The sequence below is a fragment of the Mustela erminea genome, chromosome 19 (genome assembly GCF_009829155.1).
Source record: "Mustela erminea isolate mMusErm1 chromosome 19, mMusErm1.Pri, whole genome shotgun sequence".
Taxonomy (NCBI): Eukaryota; Metazoa; Chordata; class Mammalia; order Carnivora; family Mustelidae; genus Mustela; species Mustela erminea.
In genome coordinates this window covers 15,687,574-15,713,199 of record NC_045632.1, presented here as the reverse complement: position 1 = coordinate 15,713,199, position 25,626 = coordinate 15,687,574, and the positions used below count along the sequence as shown (strand labels likewise).

At 54.9% G+C, this 25,626-nt stretch overlaps 3 protein-coding genes across 5 annotated transcripts in view; 1 reads left to right on the top strand and 2 right to left on the bottom strand.

The window, feature by feature from the left end:
• Nucleotides 1-8: 8 nt before the first annotated feature.
• SARS2 (seryl-tRNA synthetase 2, mitochondrial) lies at nucleotides 9-10,576 on the bottom strand. Its single transcript, XM_032325147.1, has 16 exons — nucleotides 10,252-10,576; nucleotides 6,544-6,639; nucleotides 5,031-5,060; nucleotides 4,350-4,490; nucleotides 4,215-4,269; nucleotides 3,703-3,766; nucleotides 3,391-3,496; nucleotides 2,639-2,686; nucleotides 2,320-2,428; nucleotides 1,951-1,996; nucleotides 1,777-1,864; nucleotides 1,585-1,694; nucleotides 929-1,022; nucleotides 750-842; nucleotides 563-628; nucleotides 9-476 (listed from the first exon to the last, which is right to left on the bottom strand). Exons 1-16 carry the CDS (start codon nucleotides 10,516-10,518, stop codon nucleotides 333-335), a joined length of 1,557 nt encoding a protein of 518 aa, XP_032181038.1. The 5' UTR covers nucleotides 10,519-10,576; the 3' UTR covers nucleotides 9-332.
• Nucleotides 10,577-10,671: 95 nt separating this feature from the next.
• Nucleotides 10,672-13,531, top strand: MRPS12 (mitochondrial ribosomal protein S12). Of its 2 annotated transcripts, none has more exons than XM_032325164.1 (3): nucleotides 10,672-10,775; nucleotides 11,087-11,154; nucleotides 12,862-13,531. In XM_032325164.1, the coding sequence occupies exons 2-3, from the start codon at nucleotides 11,106-11,108 to the stop codon at nucleotides 13,215-13,217; spliced, it is 405 nt and encodes a 134-aa protein (XP_032181055.1). In that variant the 5' UTR covers nucleotides 10,672-10,775; nucleotides 11,087-11,105; the 3' UTR covers nucleotides 13,218-13,531. The 2 variants fall into 2 exon arrangements, with proteins under 2 accessions (XP_032181055.1, XP_032181056.1); XM_032325165.1 differs by having other exon boundaries at nucleotides 10,774-10,850.
• Nucleotides 13,532-14,259: 728 nt separating this feature from the next.
• FBXO17 (F-box protein 17) overlaps nucleotides 14,260-25,626 on the bottom strand; it is a 98,368-nt gene continuing 87,001 nt past the window's right edge. Inside the window, exons 2-6 of one of the 2 annotated variants that reach the window (XM_032325155.1) lie at nucleotides 20,937-21,299; nucleotides 20,070-20,181; nucleotides 18,019-18,114; nucleotides 17,088-17,223; nucleotides 14,260-15,246 (exon numbers count right to left, since the gene is read on the bottom strand). In XM_032325155.1, coding sequence (XP_032181046.1) covers nucleotides 15,103-15,246; nucleotides 17,088-17,223; nucleotides 18,019-18,114; nucleotides 20,070-20,181; nucleotides 20,937-21,299 — 851 coding nt within the window. In that variant the 3' untranslated portion in view covers nucleotides 14,260-15,102. Of the gene's footprint in view, nucleotides 15,247-16,515; nucleotides 17,224-18,018; nucleotides 18,115-20,069; nucleotides 20,182-20,936; nucleotides 21,300-25,626 lie in introns of those variants that run through there. The other variant, XM_032325154.1, reaches the window with a different exon arrangement.

Genomic DNA, 25,626 nt, shown 5'->3' with positions numbered 1-25,626 from the left:
CAAAGGCCTTGGTTCTGACCATTTATTGGGGACTTTTGCTAAGTACTGACAGAGGGAAGGATAAAAGGTTGGAGGCTTCTTCTCCTCCCGCCATCCCTACAACCTTCAAGTCCCTGGATGTCCTGCTTTCTGGTGCAGGTTGGGACCATCAGTGGCGATAGGGTCACTGGCTGATTCTGGGGAAGTAAGGAAGTAAGGAAGGGGCCCAGGCACAGAGCTGACACAGAGAATGCAGATGTCAGGATGTGCTCAGGAAAATAGGTCCGAGGCTTCCAGAGTCCCCTGAGCTCCAGGAAGTAGCCACAGCCCTGCGGACGGATGAGAGTGACTCCTCAGCTTGAAACAGGCCGGCTCAGGCGCCTGGGCTTCTGGGGCTGGTTGGGGCCGATGTACTGGAGAGGCACATGGGTGGGGGCCGTGATCCGCTCGGTGCCAAGGTAGGGCTGGAGGCCAGGGGGCACGAGGACGGAGCCATCCTGGGGACAGAGCGGGCCACAGGTTGCTGCCATGGCCCCAGGCCTCCACCCTCTCTCTCCCCCAGAGAGATCCTTCCAGCCCTCACCTCCTGCTGATTGCTTTCCAGGAGGGCGATGAGGAGGCGGGGGACAGCGCAGGCCGTGGCGTTCACCTGGGAGAGAGGCATGCCCGCGTCTACCTGATGGCCTCTGCTGGCCTGGGAGAGGCTGAGGTGGCACGTCCCTAGGAGGGCGGAGGCTCTGGGGAGGGCGGGAGGGGGTGCGGGTGCTCACCGTGTGGGCGAACTGCAGCTCCCCGGCCTCCTCCTGGAACATGATGTGAAGCCGGCGGCTCTGGAAGTCTGTGCAATTGGATGCGCTGGAGACCTGGGCGAGGGCACAGGGTGGGCTGAGGGGACCAGCTGGAAGTGGGGGGTCTTGTCCCCCCCGTCCCCACTGCACTGGGGGCTCACCTCACCAAAGCGGCCGCGGCCTGGCATCCAGGCCTCGATATCGAATTTGCGGTAGGCAGGAAGGCCCAATTCCTGGGTGGGCATGTCCAGGACGCTGCAGTAGAAGAGAAGGTCATGGTGAAGGTCAGCAGGTGAGAGGTAGAGGCACAAGAAAGTGGCAGCAGCTGTGGCAGTGGGCGTGGCGGAAGAGAAGTGGATGGAGAGGAGGGCGGGGAGAAGGCAAGGGCTACTGGGATTGTAGCGGGTCCCCAGGCCAAAAGGCCACATCCCCGGGCCTCTCTGGAAGCCTGTGACGGCCGGGGTGGGGGTGGTGTGGGGCTGCCTGTAGGTCCTGCCTGAAAGGGAAGGACTGTGCCCCCATCTCCACTCTGTCTGGGGTGCTGAGGAACCACGTGGAGGGGCTGCAGGTGGGGCAGCACCCAGGATGGGAGCCACAAGAGGGAAGGGGCCTGGGTGCCCACACTGGGGTGCCCCATGCTGCTCACGCCACTGGCCCTGCCCTGTGGTCCTACACACGATTTTACAGACGGACAGACCTTGTACATACTCCAGACATGGGGAAAAGGGGCAAGGGGAGGGGTGAGGTGAGGCTGTTCATGATTAGGGAGCACCTAGCCAGCCCGTCCCTCCTCCCGTGCCCCCGCCCCGCCCCGCACCGGAAGTGCAGGCCCAGCTCCGTCAGGATCTCCATCTGTAGGCACAGGAACTCCTCCAGTAGCCGCGAGCTCTGCTCCAGCCCAGGGCCTGTCACCCCAAACATCTCCACCTGGGGCAGCGCAGCGGACACAAAAGTCAGGAGGCCCGGGGTCCCTGGAGTGGCCCTCCTCCCTGGTCCTGGCCACACTGACCTTGGTGAAGTGGTGTACTCGATATAGTCCCCGTGGCTCCTTCCCTGTGTCTGTCTCGGCCCGGTAGCAGGTACTAGAACAAACCATCCTGGGTGGGGAGCAGGGGAGGTGGAGTCAGGGAGGGGAGAGGGAATGTCACAGGTGGGGACAAGATCTAAAGGAACTGAGTATCACCTGATGGGCAGGTCCCTGAAGGCCACAGAGTGGTCCATGAAGTAGCCTGGGAGGAAAGGGAAACATGATGGGTAAGCCAGGGGCAACCGCTTATCCACAGGAAACCTCTGTGAGACAAAGAAAAGGGGTCCCCTCTGGTGGACACAACCTCATGGCGGGGCACATGGCTGGATGGCTGGATCCTCACTGCGCTGTTGTACAGTCAACAACCTACACAACTGTACATGTTGAGCCTGGGGTCACTGAGACATCCTCAGCAGACAGCCGTCACCCCTAGGGTGCTCCTTGGTGTCCCCCCTACAATCCCTGTTGCTCTGAGGATGCTGCATGTAACCTCACCCCTGTTGTTGCCTCCTGGCAGGTGCTTACCAGCCAGTCCCACCTCTGCTGTCCCAGCCAGGTTGAGGTCTTCAAAACGGGAGGGGTCGATGTTGTAAATCTGGGACGGATTGGCATTTGGTGTCATCCCACAGCCTTCCTGGGGAAGAGGCCAAGCCACAGAGGTCAGAGGACAGAGGACCTCCAGCTCCATTTTGCAGTCACAACCCCTGCTCCTCCCCAGGAAGCTTCTGGAATTGCCCTGGCCTCCCTGTTCTGGCCTGACATCCTCAACCCAGTCCCAGGCTGGCCTCTGTGGGGGAGATGGGCCCCAGAACAGGGCACACAGCTGAGCGTGGGAAGCACTCACAAACACAGCTCCTCGGAGAAGGTCTGGCACCGTCATGGGAGTGAAGCCCTGTGAAGAGGAACAGGGTGGGGTGAGGGGCACAGCCAGGACCCCCACCCGGGCCGAAGCTCAGACTGGAAGAAGTGGCACTGCAGAGTGGGCCAATGGCTCCCGCCTGTCCTTACAAAGCCCAGGTCACCTCCAAGGAAACTGAGGAAGGCCTGAGCAGTGGGCTTGGCGCTGGCTCCGGGACTTTGGTGTCCCTATCACTAAGCCCTCTCTGCTGGGGCTTCACAGTCTCCTCGCTCAGTTCAGCCCACACAGGGTAGCGGGAGGTGTAGTGACAGCTTTCTTTGGCTCCCCAGTGCCCCTGGGAAATGTCCAAGTCCCTCACTGCCGCCCACGCCCCATGCCTCCAGCCTCTGCCAACCCCAACCGGTTCAGCAACACTACATTTCCCCGACACTCCCTTTATGCTAGAGGCAGGTGGTGATGTGGTGAACACAGGCTCTAGGGCCAGCCCCAGGCAGCAGCCACGAGATCCTGGGCTAGTTACGCTCTCTCCAAGCCTTAATTTATCTCTGAAGTGGGGGTAACAATGGCACCTACCTCCTACCCCTGCTCTAAGAATTAAATGTGTTAATTATATGTGTAAAGCTCTGTTAACAGCGACCAGAGCAGAGGTGACCCCCCTGCCCCGCCTCTCCGCTTTGAGCCTCTCTGTCAGCGTCCACATCACCCCCTCCAGGCAGCCCTCCCATCCTGGCCCATACCCGCTGGATGAGCTTGTTGAGTGTGAAGTTGACTAGGCCATGCTGCAGGAGGGCTCCAGCCCCTCGGAGGTAGTAGGAGCGGTGGCCGGATACGTGGGACAGGCGCCTGGGAGACAGATGGGAAGACAGGCGGGTGCGTGTGGGCTGGGGCTGGTGGGGGACGAGGGGAGTTCTTCTGCACCCCCAGGGCAGGCGCCAGCTGCCAGGCGGGGGACTGGGCATCAAACATTCATGCGAAGTGAGGCCCCAGACACAGTGTTAAGCCAGCTGCTGGGGTGGAGAGGGCGGGCTGGAGGGGCGGGCAGGACTCACTTCTGACGGATGATGTCGAGCTTCTCCGCAATTTCCAGGTGGCCCCGGGGTTGGAAGGAGAAAGCTGGATCAGGATGAAAAAGGGGGGGTAAGGGTTGTGGGGAGAGACATGGAACAGGGACAGAGAGAGGATTAGAAAGACGCGGGAATGAGCAGCAGAAAGACGGACAGGCAGGGAGAGAAAGGAAACCAGGTGGTGGCAGAGACGGGACTTGCAAAGGGCGAGAGAGATAGAGAAACACGGGAAGCAGAGGTGGAAAAGGAGAGAGAGAGCAAAGGGAAGAAAACATTAGGAAGAAGCGAGGAAGAGGGAGGGGGGCAGAGAGCCAGAGCCAGACAGGAGTTGGGGAGGAAAACCCAAGGGAATCAGGGGCCAATGCGGGGCAGGGACAGACTGCCATGGACACAGAGACAGGATGGGAGGCCGGAGAAGGGGCACACAGGACCTCTACAGGCCCCAGCTGCATCCCAGACCCAAGGGGCCCCACCCCGGGGCTGGTGGGGTGCCCCACCTGGCTTGTCTCCGACCACGTGGAGCACTCGGGCCTGGCTCTCGTCCCCGACGGGCTGCAGAGACACAGCAGGAGTCACAGGGGAGGTGGTCTCAAGGGCCCCCATGCCCCCTGAGCACCCAGCACAGTGCTTACCACGTCCGGGTGGGTCCGGTTGGGCAGCCTCAGCGCCCGCAGGAAGAAATCCTCCTCAAGCTGGGTCTCCTTGGGGTACAGGACCATGAGCAGCTTGCGGATCTCCCGGCCACGTGCCCGCAGGCTCTGATACTGGGGGTCCTGGGGACAGGGGCAGGTGGCGTTGGCCCAGAAAAGGGCAGGGGTCCCTCGAACCAGTCTGACCTTGAGCCTTGCTGGCAAAACCTCTGTGGAGGACACTCACTGTCCTTTTGGCCTGACATCGTGAATTTCCTTTTGGGAAATTCCCTCCCTTCACCTCATCACCATGTGGCCTGTCCAGAGGGTCATGACTCAGGCCTGGCCTTCCAGAACATTCCATGGCCTTGGCCACAGTGACTGGCTCAAAGACAGGCACTGACCCAAGCCCCAGGACTATGGGTGTAGCTCTCAGGGAAGTGGTCCTCTTTGTGCCCCACCCTGGCTCCCCTTTCTCTAAGGGGAAAAGGTTGGTCTAGGAATGAGAGGGAAGCAGAGCCAAATACGGAGCCAGGACCCGGAGCCGGCCTTTCGTCTCGTGAATCAGCACATTCACTTGGATCAATAGTCCTGTGTGTTGTCTCCAGTCACATGGGAGGAATCAGGACTCACGCGGCCCCTGCCCACTCCCACCAGGGTCGGGACATCACTCCCGTGTACTACCTGCTGCACTTGACCGTTGTCCTGGTTTACCTGGTAGAAGAGAGATGGAGAGGGTGATTAGGTTCCTTAAGTTGGGGCTGGGAAAGGGAAAAATGGAGGGGCGAAACGTCAAACAGGGCTGGGGGTATGGGGTGAGGGTGGGGAAGGGGTTCTGAATTCCTTGCTTTGCGGGTACCTGGTCAGACAGACCTTCCTTCACTCTGTGCCTCAATTTCTCTCTCAGTAAAGCCGGGAGGAGGCAAGATAACAGACAATAATCATACCTGCACCTCACGCCTGTCTCCGCAGAGGGCTCTCACACTGTCCTGTTTCTCTATAACCTACTCTGTGAAGTGGGCCTCTCTGTGCTCCCCATTTCGTAAACGACAAAACCGCGACTTAGACAGGTGAAGTCTGTGGACTTATGACCTTCTATGATCCGGAGCAGCAGACGGGAAGCAGGCAGACCTGGGTCTGAAGGTGGGGTGCCTCCCAGCTGCATATCCTTGGGCATATCCTGTCCCTTCTCCAAGCCTCGGTATTCCCATCTAGGAAATGGGCTCATAGGAGCTCCCCAGCAGGGCTGGCTCATGGCTTCCCTGAGAAGATGGGTTAGCACTCGCTGAGTATTAACTGTGATCACTTTTGTGGTCTACACTGGCTGCCTAGCTGGGACGCACATAGTCAGGGGCCTGGCACTCTGTACTGGAGTCGCGGGGAGATGTGGCTAGTCTTGTAACTGGCCTTCGATTGGAAGGGTGGAAAGCAGCCCGCGGGCCTACGTGCAAATCCTGCCTCCCCCACTTTCTGGCTGTGACGCTGAGGCACATTTTTTTTTTTAATTTTTTATTTTTTATAAACATATATTTTTATCCCCAGGGGTACAGGTCTGTGAATCGCCAGGTTTACACACTTCACAGCACTCACCAAAGCACATACCCTCCCCAAAGTCCATACTGAGGCACATTTTTAACCTCCTGGGGCCCCAGTAAATTGGGTTTGGACTGTTCCCGTCTCACGCATTGTGAGGGCTGCACCCAGAAGGGTGTCTGGCCCACACTGATGGCTATGTAAATGTCTGCTGTTGATTTCATGGTCACCTTCCCGCCGCCTGCGGCAGGTGCTATCAGCTGTCTAACCCACGACTGTTTGCTCTCCCTCCTCCCTGCCCGCAGACACCTCAGTTCCCCATCCCTGGGTGGCCTGTGGGTCCAGGAACGCAGGCTGAAGCAGCCCGGGGCTGCTTCTCCAAGAGCCCTACGACCGCTCTAGTAATTCCGTCCCTCCTGCTGATGACAGGTGTCGGTGTGGGGGTGTCTGGGTCCAGAAGGCATGAGGGGACTCTGCTGGGGGCTTCAGGAAAGATCTCTCTGCTCTGGAGAAAGGGCAGGCAAGCCCCAGAAGTCCTGTTTTCTGCCTCGGACAGAGTCATGCAAAGAGATGCGGGTGGTACACCAGCCTTCGTGGACTGTGAGAGGGCAAACAGGTCGAATCAACACGGTGAAGCTCCACCCACACAGGACCCCATGCTCACCAGAAGGGCCCGGACTGCCTCAGCCACAGCCCCCTTCTCCTCCTCCAGAATCCGGATCTGCTCCCTCAGCTGCCTCAGTTCCTGCCAGGTGGCGATCTGGGGGTGGACAAAGGAGGGGACGGCGTGAAGTAGCCACCGTCTCCTGTCCCTTCTCGCTGGAGCCTCGGCCTCTGGCCACCTGGACCCCAGCAGCCAGACCCCCCTCTATCCCTCCCACACTAGACCTCCCTGACGTGAAGCCCATGACTGCCCAGAATGAAGAGGCATCTCCCAGCCTCCCTCACAGCTGAATGTGCTCCTGTGTCCAAGTTCAAACAGTGGGCAGGAAAAGAAGTGGCAGCGGGACTCTGGGTCATCTCCTTAGAGATAAGCCCCCATGTCGGACTTTCTGTCTCTCACTCCCCTTGGCCTGGATGACGGACTATGAGGAGAGTCAAACTGGACAACATCCTCAGGGATGCGGAGCGAGAAGGTAAGGGGACCCAGGTGCCAAGGGGCAGGGATCCTGCCAGTGCTCACCTCGGAGTCTTGCAGAAGAGAGAGACAGCCACTGTCCTATGGGGCTGCTGCGCCAAGCCTGTCCCCCGAAACGGCAGGCTCAGCTCTCCTTCACGGGGACCCCTACTGCTGTGCGGTCCCTCTGTGAGCCCACATTCCCGGGCAAACCCCCTCACCTCCCTGGCTGCAGTTCTCCCTTTGACTAAATGGCACAAACGACGTCATCCTCCCTCCCGGGGGCTGGAAGCAGGAAGCGGAGGGCAGGCCACAAGGTGGCTCCCCCTGGATGTCTCCTGGACACTTCATGCTCACTCTGTGCAAGAGTGACTCAAGGACAAGCATCTCTCCCCCCAGATCTGCTCTTCCTCCTCAGGCACAGCCCCATGAACTCCCATCCCACACCCCAGAGCCCTGAGCCCCCTACTGGATGCTACCGGGACCCTTCTGCCCCAGGAACATCCGTCAGGTCTGTCCTCCTCCCATCCCCCAACTCCTGCCCCCATCCAGAGCCTGTCCTCTCCTGCAAGGACCCCTGTGCCAGCCGCCCAGCCTGCAGGCTCTCCTCCTCCAGCCAGAGTTCTGACACAAACCCTCTCCCACCTGAGAGCACCCACAGCTCCCCAGGGCTCCTAGGAACAATTCACATGCCTTGTTACTGCCCAGAAAGCCACATGCCATATTCCTCTTCACACTTCATGGCCTGAAGACGTGCTTTTCAAGCTTTGGGATGTGATCCATTAGCAGGTTATAAATAATTTAGGATCTTTTAACCAGCTCTTTAAAAGATGGGGATAGGGACACCTGGGGGGCTCAGGCAATTAAACGTCTTACTTTGGCTCAGGTCATGTTCTCGGAGTCCTGGGATCCAGCCCTGTTCAGGCTCTCTGCTCACTGAGGAGTCTGCTTCTCCCTCCCCCTCTGCCCCTCCCCAGTTTGTGCACTCTCGCTCTCTCTCTCTAATGAAGAAATAAAATATTTTAAAATAATATATGAAAGGCTATGGTAAACTATGCACAAAATTTGCCATTTTAACTATTTTAAAGTGTACAGTTCCGTGGCATTAAGTACCTTTACATGGTCCTGCAGCCTTCCCCACCATCCATCGCCAGAATTTTATCTTTCCAAATGGAAACTGTACACCCATTAAACAGTCTCTTCCCATTCCCAGCTCCTGGCAACCACCCTTCTATTTTCTGTCTTTATGAATCTAACTACTCTAGGCACCTTGTATGAATGGAATCATATAGTTCTTTTTTTTTTTTTTAAGATTTTATTTATTTGACAGACAGAGATCATAAATAGGCAGAGAGGCAGGCAGAAAGAGAGAGGGGGAAGCAGGCTCCCAGCTGAGCAGAGAGCCAGACACGGGACTTGATCCCAGGACCTTGAGACCATGACCTGAGCCAAATGCAAAGGCTTAACCCACTGAACCAGGTGCCCCCAGTTCTGTCTTTTTGTGATAGCCTCATGTCACTTGGCATAAGGTCCTCAAGGTTCATTCATGTTATAGGCTGCATCACAATTTCCTTCCCTTTTTAAGGCTGAATTGTATCCCACCGTCCATATACACCACATTTTGTTTATCTATTCACTCATCCACGGGCACCCAGGTTCCTTCCATCTTTTGGCTACTGTAAGTAATGCTGCTATGAAAATGGGTATTCACCAACTTTTGTAGCAACATGGACGGGACTGGAAGAGATTATGCTGAGTGAAATAAGTCAAGCAGAGAGAGTCAATTATCATATGGTTTCACTTATTTGTGGAGCATAACAAATAGCATGGAGGACATGGGGACTTAGAGTGGAGAAGGGAGTTGGGGGAAATTGGAAGGGGAGGTGAACCATGAGAGACTATGGACTCTGAAAAAACAATCTGAGGGTTTTGAAGGGACGGGGGGTGGGAGGTTGGGGTACCAGGTGGTGGGTATTATAGAGTGCACGGATTGCATGGAGCACGGGGTGTGGTGCAAAAATAATGAATACTGTTATGCTGGAAATAAAAAAAAAAAACAAAAAACAAAAAAACAAACAAACAAACAAAAAAAATGGGTATTCAAATATCTGTTCAAGTCCCTGCTTTTGATTCTTTGAGGTACATACCCAGAAGCGGGATGGCCCGATCATATGGTAATTCCATGTTTAATTTTTTTGAGGAACCACCACCCTTTTTTTTTTCCTTTAAAATATTTTATTTATTTATTTGAAAGGGAGAGAGAGAGAGACAGCGGGAGAGGGAACAGAACCAGGGGAAGTGGGAGAGGGAGAAACAGGCCTCCCACTGAGCAGGGAGCCTGATGTGGGGCTCAATCCCACAACGCTGGGATCACGAACTGAAGCAAAGGCAAAGGCTTAAGGCCTGAGCCACCCACGTGCCCCACAGCAAGAGAGGGAACAGAAGCAGGGGGAGACGGAGAGGAAGAAGCAGGCTTTCCAGCCAACAGAGAGCCTGATGCAGGGCTCAATCCCAGGACCCTGCGATCATGACCTGAGCAGAAGGCAGATGCTTAAGGACTGAGCCACCCAGGCATCCAACCACCACCCTTCTTAATTTTTCTGAGACTTAGTTTTTCCTCTGATGAAATGGGGGCACCCACCTCACACCGTGGTTGTAAAACTGAAACGAGGCATGTATGCACACAGCACTTAGAACAGACCATCCTCAGCACCCCAACAAGGTCTAGCAATATGGTGAATCTGGTTCTCGGTCCCTAGCATGCAGTATTATATTATTTACCAACTTATTCTCAACACCTGCGGCATAGTAGATGCTCCTTAAATAACCGTTCAGTAGAACCATTCATTCATTCGAGAACCCTATTTAACTGCCTGCTACTTGTCGGGCAGCCGCAGGTCTCGATCTTTTACTCTCCAAAGCCAAACCCCTCCACCCTCGTCTGACTCACCTCCCTGTCCCCTAGTTTCTTCCTCCTCCCCCCATTTTCTTTTGTCATCTTAAGCCTGGCATGAGGTTGGAGTAAGTTTCTAAGCGCAGAGCAGGTACTCAGCACGCTTTATGGAACGCATAGTGGGTGTATAGATAGTAGGGCCCTAGCACTCCGTGGATAACTGGCACACGTATGCGTGCTAAGCACAGGTCTTCTAAATTGGGGAAAAAACTAAAATTCCCGTAGTAGGTTCGCCCCCTGCTGGAGGTATCTTGCAAGCCCAGTTGGGCTCCGCAGCCAATGGCCCACGCAAGCGCACTCACGATCGCCGGCAGGTCTTCCGGCCGTAACTCCCCCTTGCGGAGCTGCAGGGCGCGTGCAGCGTCTTCCGGGCATGCGCACAGCGACTCCATGTCCAGCTGAGGGAGCGCACTGTAGCCCTCGCGCGCGTGCTCGTACAGAAGGTTCCGGTCTCGTCTCTCCGTGACAAAAGTTCTCCTTGCGTTATGGCTGCAGACGCAACCTCTCCGGGGCCGAAGACCCCAACCAGCCACCAAAGACCCCAAACGCCGCGCCATGGACGCAGCCATCTTGGACGGGGGACAAGGTGTCGCGCCCCCTTCGTCCCGCCCACTCCGCGTTTAGACCAATTGCAAAGCAGCCGCGCCTCTCGTGCCTCAAACGCAGTCCGACTAGAAAAGTTGACCGAGATTGACTCTGTCTTTGACCAATCGTTGTTCGTGTCCCGCCCCCTCAGTGCACGAGAGGCAGATCCAGCCAATCCCTGCCGGGATGACCTTCGGAAGTGGCTTGAAGCCGGTTCAGCGTGTCTGCGGACCCTGCTAGGGTCAGTGAAGTTGATAAGAAATCCTCGGGTTCCCCAAATCTCCCTGGCCCTGTCCTCAGTTTCTTTTCTCCTCCAGTATGCCGGGGGTGGGGGAGGGAGGTTGCTAGGTGCCCGAGAGCCTACTCAGAGCGAAACTTAATTTACGGGGAGAATTTCTGTCCGCAGCATGAAGGATTGTAGTCAGACTGTCAGAGGAAATTCCTTGGACTTAATCCGCAGGCTCTGAGGACGGGATGGGGAGAAGCGGGGCCCTTCCCCGGCTCCGGCCATTTCCCCCTTTTCCTTCCTGATTCTCTCATCCCCTAACACAGGGACCCTTCAGGCGGCGGGATGTTCTGGTCCGGCCTTCTCCGTGGCCTCAGTACGTCCCTAAATTATGGTAAGTTGGGGACTTGAGCTGCAGAGACGCCGCTGTACTAGGGTTATCCCCGCTGGGACTTGTCTGCCTCTGCCGCAGCCCTGGGGGGAATCGGGGTTTTAAGTTTGGGAGGCACGAATGCACGGTGGGTTTTAGCGGAGCTCGGGCTACAAGGGCAAGAGGTGGGAAGTCGTTGCCTTGGGGGCGACTATGCATCGTCAGGTGGGTACCGGGAGTTTGGGTCAGTTTCTGATCTCTTCAGCAAATACTTAATAAATAATCTCCCGTGGGTGAGACATCCAAGCAAAGGGTTGATCTTAGTGTGCGCCAGGCAAGGAGAGGGATGCTTTATTTGTCTTTATGGGTTCTGCAGACTTCACGTGCTTCTCACGGCCAGGCCCTTTGCGAAGTATCTCAGTCACTCACTCTGCAGCCTTTTTATTTTATTAAGCACTTTCTGGTTGCCACTCACTAAGGATCCGGTGACAGGCTTGTGCCCTGCCAGGGAATTCTGGGCTAGCTTCACACGCATCTCTCACCATAACCTCTCATACACCATATTCAAGGGGGAGGTGTGACTGGTGCCTGTGATGCGGTGAGGACCCTGAGGCACCGAGGCAGAGTCTTGCTCAAGGGCGTACCACCTGGAAGAAGCTTCTAGCAACGTCTCAACCCTTTGAGGATTCTGCTTGTAACTTGACATGTAACGTAACACGGAAATGGATAGTACAGCCAGGACCCACCCTGGATAGAGAGGGAGTGTAAAGTTTGGGTGTAAAAGGGCATCTGCGATAGTGACAGGAAGGTGAAGAACCTAGAGCCTTGAATTGGGAGCTCTAAGAGGGTATGTCCAGGGTCGTCTCTGTCACCGTTGTGCCTCCATTTTTGGGGCCAAGATGGTAGGTACTGGGTAAATGTTTGCTCAAGATGGTGGCACCATCTTAACATCCTGTCCGTGAGCAAATCTTGTCAGTCTGCCTTGGAAATATATTCCCTCCCTGAACTGTCCTTAGCCCACTGCAGCCACACTGGTCCCCTTTCTGTTGGTGTGTCTGGGGACACCAGCTGGAGCACAATGAGCAAGGGGGCAAGTAGGGAGAGGAGGTCAGGGAAGTGATGGGGGCAGAGCACCTGGGGCCTCATGGGTCACAGAAAGGTCTTTGGCTTTTCCCTGAGTCAGATGGCACCGCAGGAGAGAGGGCTCTGAGCAGGGCAGGGGGTACCAGATTTGACCCCCATGTCCACAGGGTCCCTCTGCCTGGATGTGGGGACCAGACTATAGGAGGGAGAAGGAGGGCTCAGTAGATGAGTCTGGACAGGACTAAAGGGATGCAGTGCAGGAGGGAGGAAAGGGTCCGTAACAGTTTGGGGGACATCATCTGCTCGTGGGGGGCAGAGGAGGGACACCTCCCCCGAACGCCCCATTGGGTTGCTGTAGAGATGACGCGAGTTCACATAGGTACAGGGCATAGACCAGTCCATGACGTGGTGTGAATCTGTTCGCTTTTATTATTGTTTGCAAAAGTCAGTGCCTTCCTTGCAGAATAAAAGGAGCTAATTCACATTAAATGTTTAAAACAGAACCTGACAAGTAGGTGTTATTACTCTTATTTGTGACTACCCCCAGAAGGAAACAAGTACATCCTGGGAAAGTGCTTGGAACTTGTGCCTAGAACTCTTAACCATTTGCTGGGATAACAGCCTCTCCTCCCGGTTGTGTGTCTCCAGGCCTAGCCCTGGCCACCCGGCCCATGGCCACCCTGAACCAGATGCACCGCCGAGGGCTTCCCAAGAGGCCGCCTCTACCTCCAGGCCCCACGGCCGGCCGGCCACAGCTGAAGGGAGTGGTGTTGCGCACGTTCATCCGAAAGCCCAAGAAACCCAACTCAGCCAACCGCAAGTGCTGCCGCGTGCGGCTCAGCACCGGCCGAGAGGCCGTGTGCTTCATCCCCGGGGAGGGCCACAGCCTGCAGGAGCACCATGTCGTGCTGGTGCAGGGCGGCCGCACCCAGGACCTGCCTGGCGTGAAGCTCACTGTTGTGCGTGGCAAGTACGACTGTGGCCACGTGCAGAAGAAGAAGTGACTGGCAGGGCCGCAGTGGGCTGGGGTTTCCCCGGAACCAGAACCTTCATCTCTGGGTGCCTGCGATATCCTTGGGAAGCTCTTCCAGCTCTAGAAGTACCTGGTCCTGGGTGCAAATTCTGCCTTTGCCTCTTCCACCGGGAACACTGCTTGCCCACAGGGCTTCTGGGTGGAGTTAGTAAAAGCCCCCGTCTGTCCACACCCTTGCCTTCTGTGTGTAGAGCGTGGGCTCGAAGAACCTCTTCTGCTGGGACAGGGCCCTGTATTGCCATCTGCTGGGAAGGGGTGGCAATAAACACACAGACCGCCCCCCTACTTCCCTGGTTGTGGTGTGACCCTTCCTGTATTTGTCCTCTGTGTGCTATTAGCCACAGACATCCCCAGTGGGCCTGTATCCTCCAGAAAATAGCCCTACTCACAATATCCCCCTTGTTGGGTTTGGTGAAGATGAAATCCGAGGTCCTGAGTGCAGAACACCTGCCAATGGCTACTCTTTGGGGGAACTCTAGAGTCTGCTAGGCGGCTCTCAGGCCCTTTTCCCTTTCCCACAGGCCGAGGATTTGGGCAAGGACAGCCCGGCTGTCCGGTTTCCTCATCTGTGCGGGGGTGTTGGGAGGCTCAGAGCAGGTGTGCTGCTGGCCGCCTGGGAGCTGCTCCTCTCAGTTATTTTCAGACCCACACACACCTGGGTCCAAATCCTGACTCTCCGTCTTTGTTCTGCCTCAGTTTCCTCCCTTGGTAAATGGCACTGAAATAATACTGACCTTGCCTGATGATGGGCTTAGATTTTAAGATTTGAGAGCCGTCCTTCCATCACTGGGTTCTGTGCAAGTCCTGCCTTTTCTGCCTACTGGCCAGGTGACATTTAAACTCTGAGCCTGTTTCCTCCTGGGCCAAATAAATAACAGGGCCTGCCCTCCGTCACCCGCACGGAGCTTAGCACACCTCCTAAATTTCTCATGATCATAAACCTCCCACGGGCCCTTTTAGGGTCAGGGCTGGGGGCAGACAGTTCATTGATTACAGACCGAAGTCCCCCCTTGTTTCACATTTAGCACCGATTTTATTGGTTGGCTGTGCCCAGCCAGGGAGAGAGCAGGAGACACTAGGGAGGCAGGCCCGAGTGCTTTCCCCTGTGGCACACCTTGCTCTTAGAGCCTGAATGCAAGGGAGTGGAGAAAAGGAGTCTGTTGGCCAGCAGGAGGGGAGCTTCCCATGAGGTAGGGACAGGAGGTGGGGCAGGGGACGTGGTTTGTGGATCAGCAGGGACTTAGGAATTCTGATAGAGACGGTACCAGCCAGGCCCAAAGGGCAGGCGCTGATGGGTGGTGCTAGAGAAGGTCACACAAGCCCCACAGCTGAGTCCCAGGGACTCTGAAGACTAAGGAAACGGTTCCCTTTGATGCCCCTGTTGGTGACCTCAAGGACAGACTGTCCCGCCTAAGGTCTGCTCCCTGCTAGCCTACTCTGAAACATGTGGTCAGGAGTCACCGTCCCGGGTGATCAGCGACTTTCCCCCATGGTTACAAATCCTGGTTTGGCCTTTGTCTTGTGACTCAGTCCGCCAACTGACATCCACACGTGTAAGAAAACAATTTGCAAGAAAAGTAAACATCTCTGAGTTACTCTGGGAGTAAATTCTCCCACCCTGGGAAGCTGGGAAAGTGGTGAGCAGCCTGGTTGGATCCCTGGTTTCTTGCACAGCACGTGGGCACCATGCCGAAACAGCAGTGAGTGGGGTTCCCCAGAGGGCCACCGGGAAGGGGCCACATGGGACACCCACTTGTCCACGGGTACCCGGCTCCCAGCTGGGCTCCCAGCCTCAAAACTGCCCTTGACTGATGATGCCCAGATGGCAGTACTTTCTGGAAGGCTGGATCAGTTGGCTAGGACAGGCGGATCCTGACCCTCACACTGGAGTGGGTCACCAGGGCGCCATAGTGCCCCACCCAGGAACGCGTGTCCCTCCCATACTGCTCAAATGACACGTAGCGGATGCCCTTGCCAAAGTTGGTGAAGACATGCGACACCTGCATGGGAAAAGAGAGTGGGAGGTTGAGGGCCCGTGGGCCTTTCCCTTCCTCCCCCTCAACAGGCACTCCCCAAGGACCAGTGACGTACCAGGCCCTGCTCTAGGCACTGGGGATACAGCAGTGAGGAAAGCAGAAAGGCCCTGGCCAGGGGAAGCGGCTGCTCTAGCAGGGGACTCAGACACTAAGGACAGTTTGAGGGGGTAAGGGGCAAGGGGGTGGGGTTGTACAATGAGCGAACAAGGGCACCACTGAGGCAACATCTGAGCACAGACCTGAGGGAGGGGAGGAAGCCATGTGGGGATTGGGATGAAGAGTGTTCCAAACAGAGGAAGTCTTGGGACCTCTGGGGGGCTCAGCTGGTAAAGCATCTGCCTTCAGCTTAGGTCATGATCCCGGGGTCCTGGGATGGAGCCCCGTGTCAGGCTCTCTGCTTGGCAGGGAGCCTGCTTCTCCCTCTACCCCACCCCTGCTTGTGCTTGCTCTCTCTCTCTCTCTCTCTGACAAATAAATAAAATCTTTAAAAAACAAAAACTTTCTCCCTTAAAAACAAAACAAAGCAAAACAGAGAAGCAGTCAATGCAAAGGCCCTGAGGTAGAAGTGTGCCTGGAGCAGAGAGGAGAACAGAAGGCGGTGTCTGGGAGGTAAAGGGCATATGACGGCCTCGTGGGCCATGGAAGGACTTTGGCTTCCGGCTTTTCTTAAGCTTTGCAACATTTTTAAAAAATTGAGATAATATTCGCCTAAAAAATGCACCATTTAAAACTGTACAATTTCATGGTTTTTAGTATTTTCACAATGTCATGCTACTATGACCAACTCTCTAATTCTGGAACATTTCCATCACCCCAGAAAAAAGCCTCAAATCTGTTAGCTGTCACTTCTAATTCCTCCCTCCCCCTAGTCTTAACAACCACTCCTCTATCTGCTTTCTCTCTCTGTCTTTGCTGCTTCTGGACATTTCCCATAAATGCAGTCCTACAGCGTGTAGCCTTTTGTGCCTAGCCTCTTTTCACTTAGCATCCCATTGTCAGGGTTCATCCATGTTGGACATGGATTCACACTTCATCCCTTTTTATAGCTGCCTGATAAAACTTTGGCTTTCCCTCTGAGATGTAGCCCTAGGAGGGTTCCAAGCAAGGGAGGCTTGTGATCTGACTCACTTTTCAAAGGGATCTTTCTGGATGTGTGTTGGGTGGGGAGGGAGGGATAGAGAGAAGATCAGGAGAAGAAACAAGAAAGCCACCTCAAAGTTTTGATTTTTTTTTTTTTTTAAGAGGTCACTGCCAAGCGGGAGGCGGGGAGGGCAGAGAGAGAGAATCATAAGCAGCTTCCAACAGCAGGCTCCATCAGGACCCTGACATCATGACCCAAGCTCAGATCGAGTCAGACGCTTAACTGACGGAGCCCCACAAGTGCCCCACAAAGGTGACTTTGATAACAGGGGTGATGACTCACAGCACAGGCTTGGGAGTCAGCCTGGGTGTGACTGGAGCCCTGTGTGCTTTAGTGGGACTTGAGGCCAGCACTTAAGCTTGTATGCCTCAGTTTCCTCGACTCTAGAATGGGGATAGAGGCAAGGACTTTGATTTACCACTGCATCCCAAGCCCTTAGGGCAGTGCGCAGCACACAGTAGGTGCTCCGCTAATGAAATGAATTAGCTGGTGAAATCTCTCAGAAGAGCACCTGGAGCGAAGTAAGGGCTCCGTGATTGTTAGTGGTTATTGTTCGAGACCTCCAGCCGCAAGGAGGGCTGAGAAGGGAATCCAAGCAGGTGGAAGTTGGGGTGTGTCTTGCGCGGGTTGGGGCTGGTCTGGAAGACAGGCTGGATGGACCCACCTGTCGACAGCCTCTCTCCGTCCACTGAAGAACCGGGTTGGGTGAGGCCGAGAACTTGACCACTTCGTTTTCGTACACATCCAGGAGGCGGACCCGGAGACGGTAGATGCAGCCACAGTTTTCTCGGGCACCCCACCTGCCAGGTAGTGGTGAGCCCTGATGCCCTCGCCACCCGCCCGGTCATGGGGATGGGAGAAGGAAGGCTGAGGGCCAAGCCTCCCTGCACTTGTCACACACCCCACACTGTGTATGGAGAAGTCAGGGCCTAGGAATTTGTGGGGAGGAGACTGGGTGCTCCTGAGGTGGCTTCTAGGGGCTTGGGCTTGGATGTGTGTGTATGGAGGGGGAGGAGTATGGTGTTGGGGGAGGAACCACAACCCGGAAGAGGAGGAGGCTGGGTATCTTGGTGGAGGAGCCAGAGCCTCCAGGAAGAAACTGGACTTTGTAGGGAGCAGGAAGAGCTTGAAGGAGGAGCCTGAGCGCTTTGTGAAGGAACCAGGCGCTCTGGAACCAGTGCCTGGTGCCAACTCTGCCCCTCTGAGTCCCAGTTCTCAGAGCACAGTGCTCTGACCCTTCCTGAGGACTTGGGTGTCCACAGGCCCTTAGGCTCCATGCTGAGTGTGGGTGATGAGGGTGGCATGGGTGACTTGGGGCGCCTTGTTTCAGACCAAGCCAGTCAGTGGCCTCCATGTCAGCAGCCCTGGGGCCTGCTGAAGGGGGAGAGGGAAGAGTGCAGAGCAGGGGGCTCTGGGTTTATCAAGTCTCTGCCCTCCCAGCTTCTACAACTGTGAGAGCATCCCCTCCCCCATCAGCCTCACCACACTGTAGCCATGGCCAGGCCAGGGGGTTGATGAGGGCACAGAGGAACCCCTTCTGCAGCACAGCTGCCGGCCCTGATGGTGCTGGGGGCGGGCTGCCATTATTGACTCACCAGTCGGCCACACAGATCTCGATCTGGGCACTGTCCAGCAGCTCCTGCCACACCCCCTCCATCACCAAGTCTACAAGCTGCCTCTTGAAGCACCATCTGGGAAGGGGAAGATGGTGTAGGGATAAGGCAGAAAGCCACAGCCCAGAAATCACATCCTCCAAGAAGCCCCCCTCCCTCCACAACCCAGTCTGAAGCAGCGGCCCCTCAGGGTTTGCTCTACTGGACAAGATGTAGGATGGGCCAGGCATGCCCACTGGCCTCTCCCATCCCTCCCCCATTCTCTGGGCTCCAGGAGGCTGACCTGTATGTCTCTAATATTTGTGGGGACTGGAACATGAGTACAAATGGAGGCCCACACTGAGCAGGGAGTTCTGGAGCCTCTTAATAAAGTGCAGAGGCCCAAAGGCTAAGGTTGAACTGCCTGTAGTTTCCCCTGCCCTCCCCTTCCTGCTGGGTCAGCCAATGGGAGCCCTAACAGGAGAGTGAAGAGTAAGAGGAGAGTAAAACCGGGTTATTTAGCCTCCCAGCTCCCTCCCAAGGGATCAGTGTAGGACTGCTGTGTCTCTCCACGAAAGGGCACAGCTCCGTGTGCCCCTCTCCTCACAGCCTTCCCTGTCTATGGTTCAGGAACTGCTTCCTCCCCTTATCCTTGTCAGGTCTCCAGCCGGTAATGACCCTTTCCCTCACCGTTGCTAGCCTGGGGTTCATGGAGTATCCCTTATGGTCTGCCCTCACTTTTGTAAACAGTGCTTCTCCCCTGATTTGAATATGCCATCTAAAGATCTAAATGTGAAGGATAAAACTGTGAAGTTACTGGAAGAGATTATGAGAAAATACTGTTAGGATCTAAGGGTAGGGAAGGATTTTTTCACGCAGAATTTCAAAAACAATCTCTAAAGCAAAGAAGAATTTGACCATAGGAAAATGATGAAGAACACCATGGACACAGTTAATACAGATGGTAGAGGCGGAGATTCCCAGTGTCCAGGATGGATAAGGGGCTAACATCTAAGATACACAAGGAATTCTTGTATATCAGCAAGAATGAGACATCAACCCTAATAGAAAATATGAATGGGCGATTTCCAAAAGAGGGAATGCAAAAAGCTAACAAGCACGCGAAGAGAGGCTTTATTATTAGTAAATCGAAACATGCAAATTAAAACGTCAGTGAGACATCACTTCCATTCCTAATATACTGCAACTACTAGAAAGTTGGATAATGCCACAGGGGAATGGTTGAACATGGGGGGAGGGAGTGAGGACAATGGGTATAGGTTGAACATGGAGGGAGGAGGACGATGGGTATGGAGTGTGAGAATAAAGAGAATCAATCAATCCGTCAGCTCTTCTGATGTCTTCATGGAATTTGTCACAGTCAGAAGCTCTGGAGCCAGATTACCTGGGTTCAAATCCCAGCGCCACCATTTATTGGTGTTGGCTACCCTTTGTGCCTGTTTCCTATTAACAAATGGAGATAAGGCTATCCATGTCACAGGGCTGTTGCCAGGATTCAAAGAGTTATATGTAAAGCAGTTATATGTAAGTCCTCTAAAGGTTTGTTGTTTTGTTGTCCTCATTATTTTACTGTTTATGTGTTTAATGTCTCGCCCCGCCCCTTTCGGAATTCCCCATTTCTGAATTTGCCCTGTATCTCTGGCATATAAAACAGTGCCGGGGGGGCGCCTGGGGTATTCAGTGGGTTAAGCCGCTGCCTTCGGCTCAGATCATGATCTCAGGGTCCTGGGATCGAGTCCCGCATCGGGCTCTCTGCTCAGCAGGGAGCCTGCTTCCCTCTCTCTCTCTCTCTGCCTGCCTCTCCATCTACTTGTGATTTCTCTCTGTCAAATAAATAAATAAAATCTTTAAAAACAAAAAACAGTGCCTGGTAGCTGGCAGGCCCTCAACAGATATTTGACAACTATCTGGCTCACTGAATAAATGAATGAGGGAAGGAGAGGGTGAAAATGAGTGCGGGTGAGGATGAGGACGGAGGGTAGGGCCCCTCTCCCTCCTCCGGGCCCTTGCCCCTGGCCTCAAGGGCAACTCACTGGAAAGAAGTCACGAAGCAGGTCTGGGAAGGAGCCCCCGGCACCAGCGTTAGGTTCTTCTCCACGGCCCAGCCGTTCCCGCCGTGCTCCACCTCCCAGCCTCTGAAGCCCTCTGTGGGTACAACACGCCCGAAGACGAGGGATTCACCTGCAAGCAGCTCGCCCAGCTGAATCCAGGTTGCCCAGCCCACAAACTCCTCCCTCCCGCGCTCCACCCCCGGTTCTTCACACACACCCCGGCTCCGCCTCCCGGCCGCCGGCACTCTTCGTCCCACCCCACACCGGCGTCGCTCCGCCCTGCACATCCACTCAGCTTCTCTTCAGCTCCACTCGGCCCCGCCCCCAGCTCTCCATTCAGCTCCCTCCATCTGCTCGGCTTCTCCTTGGCTCCGCCCCGGGCTCGTGCCATCATGGCCCCACCCCCTCCTACAAAAGCCCTCTGTCTCCCGCCCTGGGCCCGCTCACTCGCTCCGTTTTTCCCTCCTCACGGGCCCTCAGGACGGCTTCATAGTTCTATGCAAGCTCCGCCCCCCCCCCCCCCCCCCAGCGCCTGCTTAGCTTTTCCCCAACCTTTCCTGACTCCTTCCTCCTTAGCCCGGCTCACTGAGTCTACAGTCCCAGTCTGGATCATTCCTGCCAGGGTCCTTGGCTCGTCCAGCTCTGGGTCGCCCGTCCACGTCGTCGTCCTCCACAGCCCACATCACCTGGCCCCGCCCACCCAGTCCATCTCTTTCCAAGACCCGCGGGCAAGTTTCACAGGAGCCTCTTCCCTCGGCCACGCCCCCTTGGTTCATGCCCTGGCCTGCCTGTCCCGACGCCCTATCCCACACCACACTTGGGTCTACCCGGCCCCGCCCCCGTACGCACGCTCTCCGCAGGAGTTGAAGATGAGGTTGCGGCCGAGGGGCGCGCGCAGGCAGTAGCGCGCCAGGGCGCAGAGCGGGAACTCCTCGTCCTCGCCGTTGGGCGGGCAGCGCTGGGCCACCGCGTAGAGTGCGCGGCCCTCGGCGCTGCGGTCGCGGGCCAGCTGCAGCAGCCACACGGTGGGCCCGTCCACCACGTCGCGCCAGGCGCGGCACACTGCGCGGCAGCGCGTCACCAGGGCGCGCGGCGGCACGTGGCTCAGCACCTGCACCAGCAGCTCCGGGGGCAGCGCGTCCAAGGCTAGGGGCGGGTCCGCGGGCAGCTGCCGCCGCGAGGGCCGGGCACCCATCTCCGGCCGCCAGAGACCTGCGGGTTGAGAGGGGTCAGCAGATCAGGGCAGTTAGGCCTTCCTCACCTCTTCCAGGACACAGGGTCCCTGGGACTTGACCATGACCCCACCAGCTCCAGTGGGGGACCGCGGGACTACCACGGCCCGTGAAAACTGGGCACCTAGTTACTGCCAGTTGGCTCTGAAGGCGACTGGCTTCTCACCTTACCCCCTCGAGCAGAGGGGCCCTGGTCCAACCACGACTCCCTGGGGACTGCTAACCCCAGCTTCCATATTAGGCCGGTATACTTGTGTCAGGCTAAGCACTCTACATATATGACCGCGAGCACAGAAAAAAACCGCTCCATACCCCAGCCTGTCCCAACCTCTCAGGCCTTGGAACTCATGAACTGTCTTCAGTTCATGAAATCTCTTCACTGAACATTCTTGTCACTTTAACCAAAACCCAGTCCTGTTCCCTGCCCTCCCCCACCCTCACTCCCCACCCTTCCAAGTGGTTAAATCTTTGCTCCTTGGTGCTGCCTCCAGACCATTCTTCCCTCCTCCCCCAAACTCCCCCAGCTATGATGGCTGTGTCCTCAGAGTAGATGGGTCACTGCCCTGCCTTGTGCATCACCGGCTGATTCAGCTCACTACTCACTTCATGAGTTTAGTTCTAGGCCCCCAGCCACTCAGGCTGCTCTTCTCAACATTCCACATCCAGACAGATGATCCTTCCTTCTGCCACCTGCTTCTCTGCTCCCTGACCTCTCCTCTCAGCCTTTCCCTTCCATGGTCACACCTAGACTTTTTCTTGGTGACCACAGACTCTTTGAGAAACTCAGTCTCAGGGCACTAGCTCACTCTCCACTCCTCACCCCTTTTCTCTCCATCTCCTTCCTTCCAGTACCCCAGACTGGCTTCCTCCCACACGTGACCCTGGTTCAATCCAGCCCAGTACCCAATTTAAGGTGACTGAAGAACACACAATTCCATTGGCTGGTCTCCCTTCCAGATTGTGAACTTGACCCTCAAGCCAGGTCGCTCTGTGACAATCAGATAACATGTGTTATCCACAGGCTCCTCCTCTCTCTAGATAACTCCTTCACACCTTCTCCCCCAACCCCTAGCTCATCACACCCCCTTCCACCTCTTCATTCTCCTTTTGCTTCTTATTTTGCAGAAAAAAAAATTAGAAGCGATGAGAAGTGAACTTTCACAGGTGCCCACTCTGTCTACCACCCACCTGCTTTGGGGCCTCTGTGCTTTCCCACGGTGACTGCACTGAAAACGTCAGCCCTCTGTGTGACCTGCTCGCACCCCTTCCGCCCACTCCAGGTCACAGTCTCACAGTTCTCGCTGTCTCCTGCACCTTGGATTCCACCTCCGCACTGGATCATTCTCAGCCGCCCACACGGTATCATCCCCTCCCTGTGAAAACAAACTCTCTCCTGAGAGTTTTCATCTCCCCTTCCGGCTATGGCCCATTTCTTTGCTCCTCTTTACGGTAAAACTTCTCAAAAAAGTTGTCACCAGTCTCTGCCTCCAAATTTTCTCCTTCTGTTCTCTCTTAAACCTTCTCTAATCAGGCTCTGCCCCCTGCCCTGAAATGTCAAGGTCACCAATGACCCCTTAGGTGCTAAGTCAAAGTCAGGGTTCAGTCCTCACTTTGACACTGATGTACTGAGTTTACTCCCACTTCACTTAGCTCCAAGCCACGATGTGCTCTGGACCCCTTCCATTCATTCACCTGGTGGCTCCTAGTGAGTTTCTGGCTGTTCACCCTCCGTCTGATCTGGCAATGTGAGAGACTGGTGTTTAAACTTCCTGTATTCTCCACCACTACTCACTCCCTTGGGGATCTCACCCATTCATACACCTCCCTCGTGGCCCATCACTGTCTTTCTGCTTTTTTCCCCAGTCGTCTGTAACTCACTAGTAGCTACTAGTAACTCACTAGTATGAGCACCTGAGTCAGGTCTTGTCCCTGTGTTGCTCAGAAACCCCCCACCCCGGGGGTGGGGCCGCCATCCCACTCCGGATAAAGGCAGAGTCCTCACTGTGGCCCACAAGGCCCCACACAGTCTGTCCCCATCACCTGCCTGCCTTCATCTCCCCATCACCCGCTCTGTCCAGCCATACGAGCCTGCACACCTCAGACACTTTGTACAGGCTCTTCCCTCCACTTGGATTCAGGGGGTTTCTATGCTTACCTCCACACTTCAAGTCTTTGTTCAGATGTTAGCTTCTCCATGAGACCATCTTTAACCACCCTATTTCAGGGCCTCATGACCACCCCCTACTCTTCCTTCCCTTTTCCTTACCATATATTTCCCTAAAGCTCTCATCACCTCTTAATACATCACACACATAAGTATATGTAATTTACTTAATGCCTTTTTAAAAAAAATATTTTATTTATTTATTTATTGGACAGAGAGAGAGATCACAAGTAGGCAGAGGCAGGCAGAGAGAGGGGGGGAAGCAGGCTCCCCGCTGAGCAGAGATCCCGATATGGGGCTCGATCCCAGGACCCTGAGATCATGACCTGAGCCGAAGGCAGAGGCTTAATCCACTGAGCCACCCAGGCACCCCTAAAAAATATTTTTTTAAAGATTTTATTTATTTATTTGACAGGCAGAGATCACAAGTAGGCAGAGAGGCAGGCAGAGAGAGAGAGGAAAGGAAGCAGGCTCCCCGCTGATCAGAGAGCCCGATGTGGGGTTCGATCCCAGGACCCCGGGATCATGACCTGAGCCGAAGGCAGAGGCTTTAACCAACTGAGCCACCCAGACGCTCCCCTAAAAAATATTTTAAAGTAATCTTTACACCCAACATGGGGTTCAAACTCACGACCCCAAGATCAAGAGTCAAACGCTCTACCGACTGAGCCAGCTGGGTGCCTACTTTATACCTCCTCACCATGAGGGCATGTCTGTTGCTTGCTTTGCATACTGGGTACTAGTGTCCACACCAGTGTCCGACACATAATAAGTGTGCAATGAAGAGATGTTAAGTGAATGAACCAACAAATCATCACTTCAGAAACCCACTCCACAGATGAGGAAACTGAGGCACAGGAAGGTGAAACATCTTTATTTAAGGAGAACTCAGTGACTGGGCTCAGACCTAGTGAGAAACTCATTTCTTCTTCCCCACTGGGGTGGAATAGCCTGGCAAAATGCCTCATGGCTGGATGCTGCTTGGGTTGGGTTCAAGTTCCAACCCTGCCTCTAGCTAGTTCTATGACCAAGGGCGTGTCCCTTAATCTCTCCTTGCTCTGAGAACAAGGATGTTAACAGTACCTACTGCATGGGGTTGTTTTAAGGACAAAACGGGTTAATATTTGTAAAGCACTTAAGAAAAATCACTGGTGTCTCAGAAATAAGAGGGATATTAATTAATATTGAACACTAAATTGTTAGTTGCTATTATTATTACACATCATAAAAGAATGATGAACAGCCATTTAGCTACAATTTTGTCATCTGGTGACATTTATTGGGCCTTTATGAAGCCACTGGGTTAACCATTAGAGCTGGGGCATCTCGTGGAATCCCATCATCTTGTTTAATGGGCAAAACCATCACAGGAGGCTGCCCTGGGTTAAGAGACTTCAATGATCTAATGCTTGTTATGCTGTCTAATGTCTGTAAGTGCTCAACTCATGACAGTTGTTATTATTTTAAAATAAGCTGAATAAGGTTTTGTTAAGGGGCGCCTGGGTGGCGCAGTCAGTTAAGCATCTGTCCCTTGGTTTTGGCTCAGGTCATGATCTCAGGGTCATGAGATCGAGCCCTGTGTCAGGGATCTGCTCTCAGAATGGAGTCTACTTGAGATTCTTTCTCCCTCCGCCCCTCCTGCTTTTGCTCTCTCTCTCTCTCAAATAAATAAATAAATCTAAGAAAGAAAGAAAGCAACTTGTATCAGGCTAGTGATCCACAGACATGGCAAAATGCAGAATACCCCCTTTACCCTGATGCAGAGTGACTGGTTATAAGACAGGCTTTAAGAAACAGGGTGTGATTCCCACCGCCCCCGCCAAGTGGTTCTTAATTGCCTAAGGAATTAGCTGCCATTTAATAGTAAGTCCACTAGTTTGCCTGTCATGGACATGAAACTCACCAGAGTGTGGTTCCCTTGCTTGGCTTGCCTTAAGACTGTGCTTGTTTCTGGCAAACAAGGGATCTCTGGGGCTAGGGTGGCCCCCTTACAAAATGAGAGCAGACAGACTTCACCAGGGAACAAGGACCTTATGAGCCGTGAATATACAAAATCCTTGTTTGGGATGCTCCGCTGAGGGCCATAAGAAGCCTCATGGCCACCATGTCCACACGGCTTAATGCCGACCACTGGTTGGGTCAG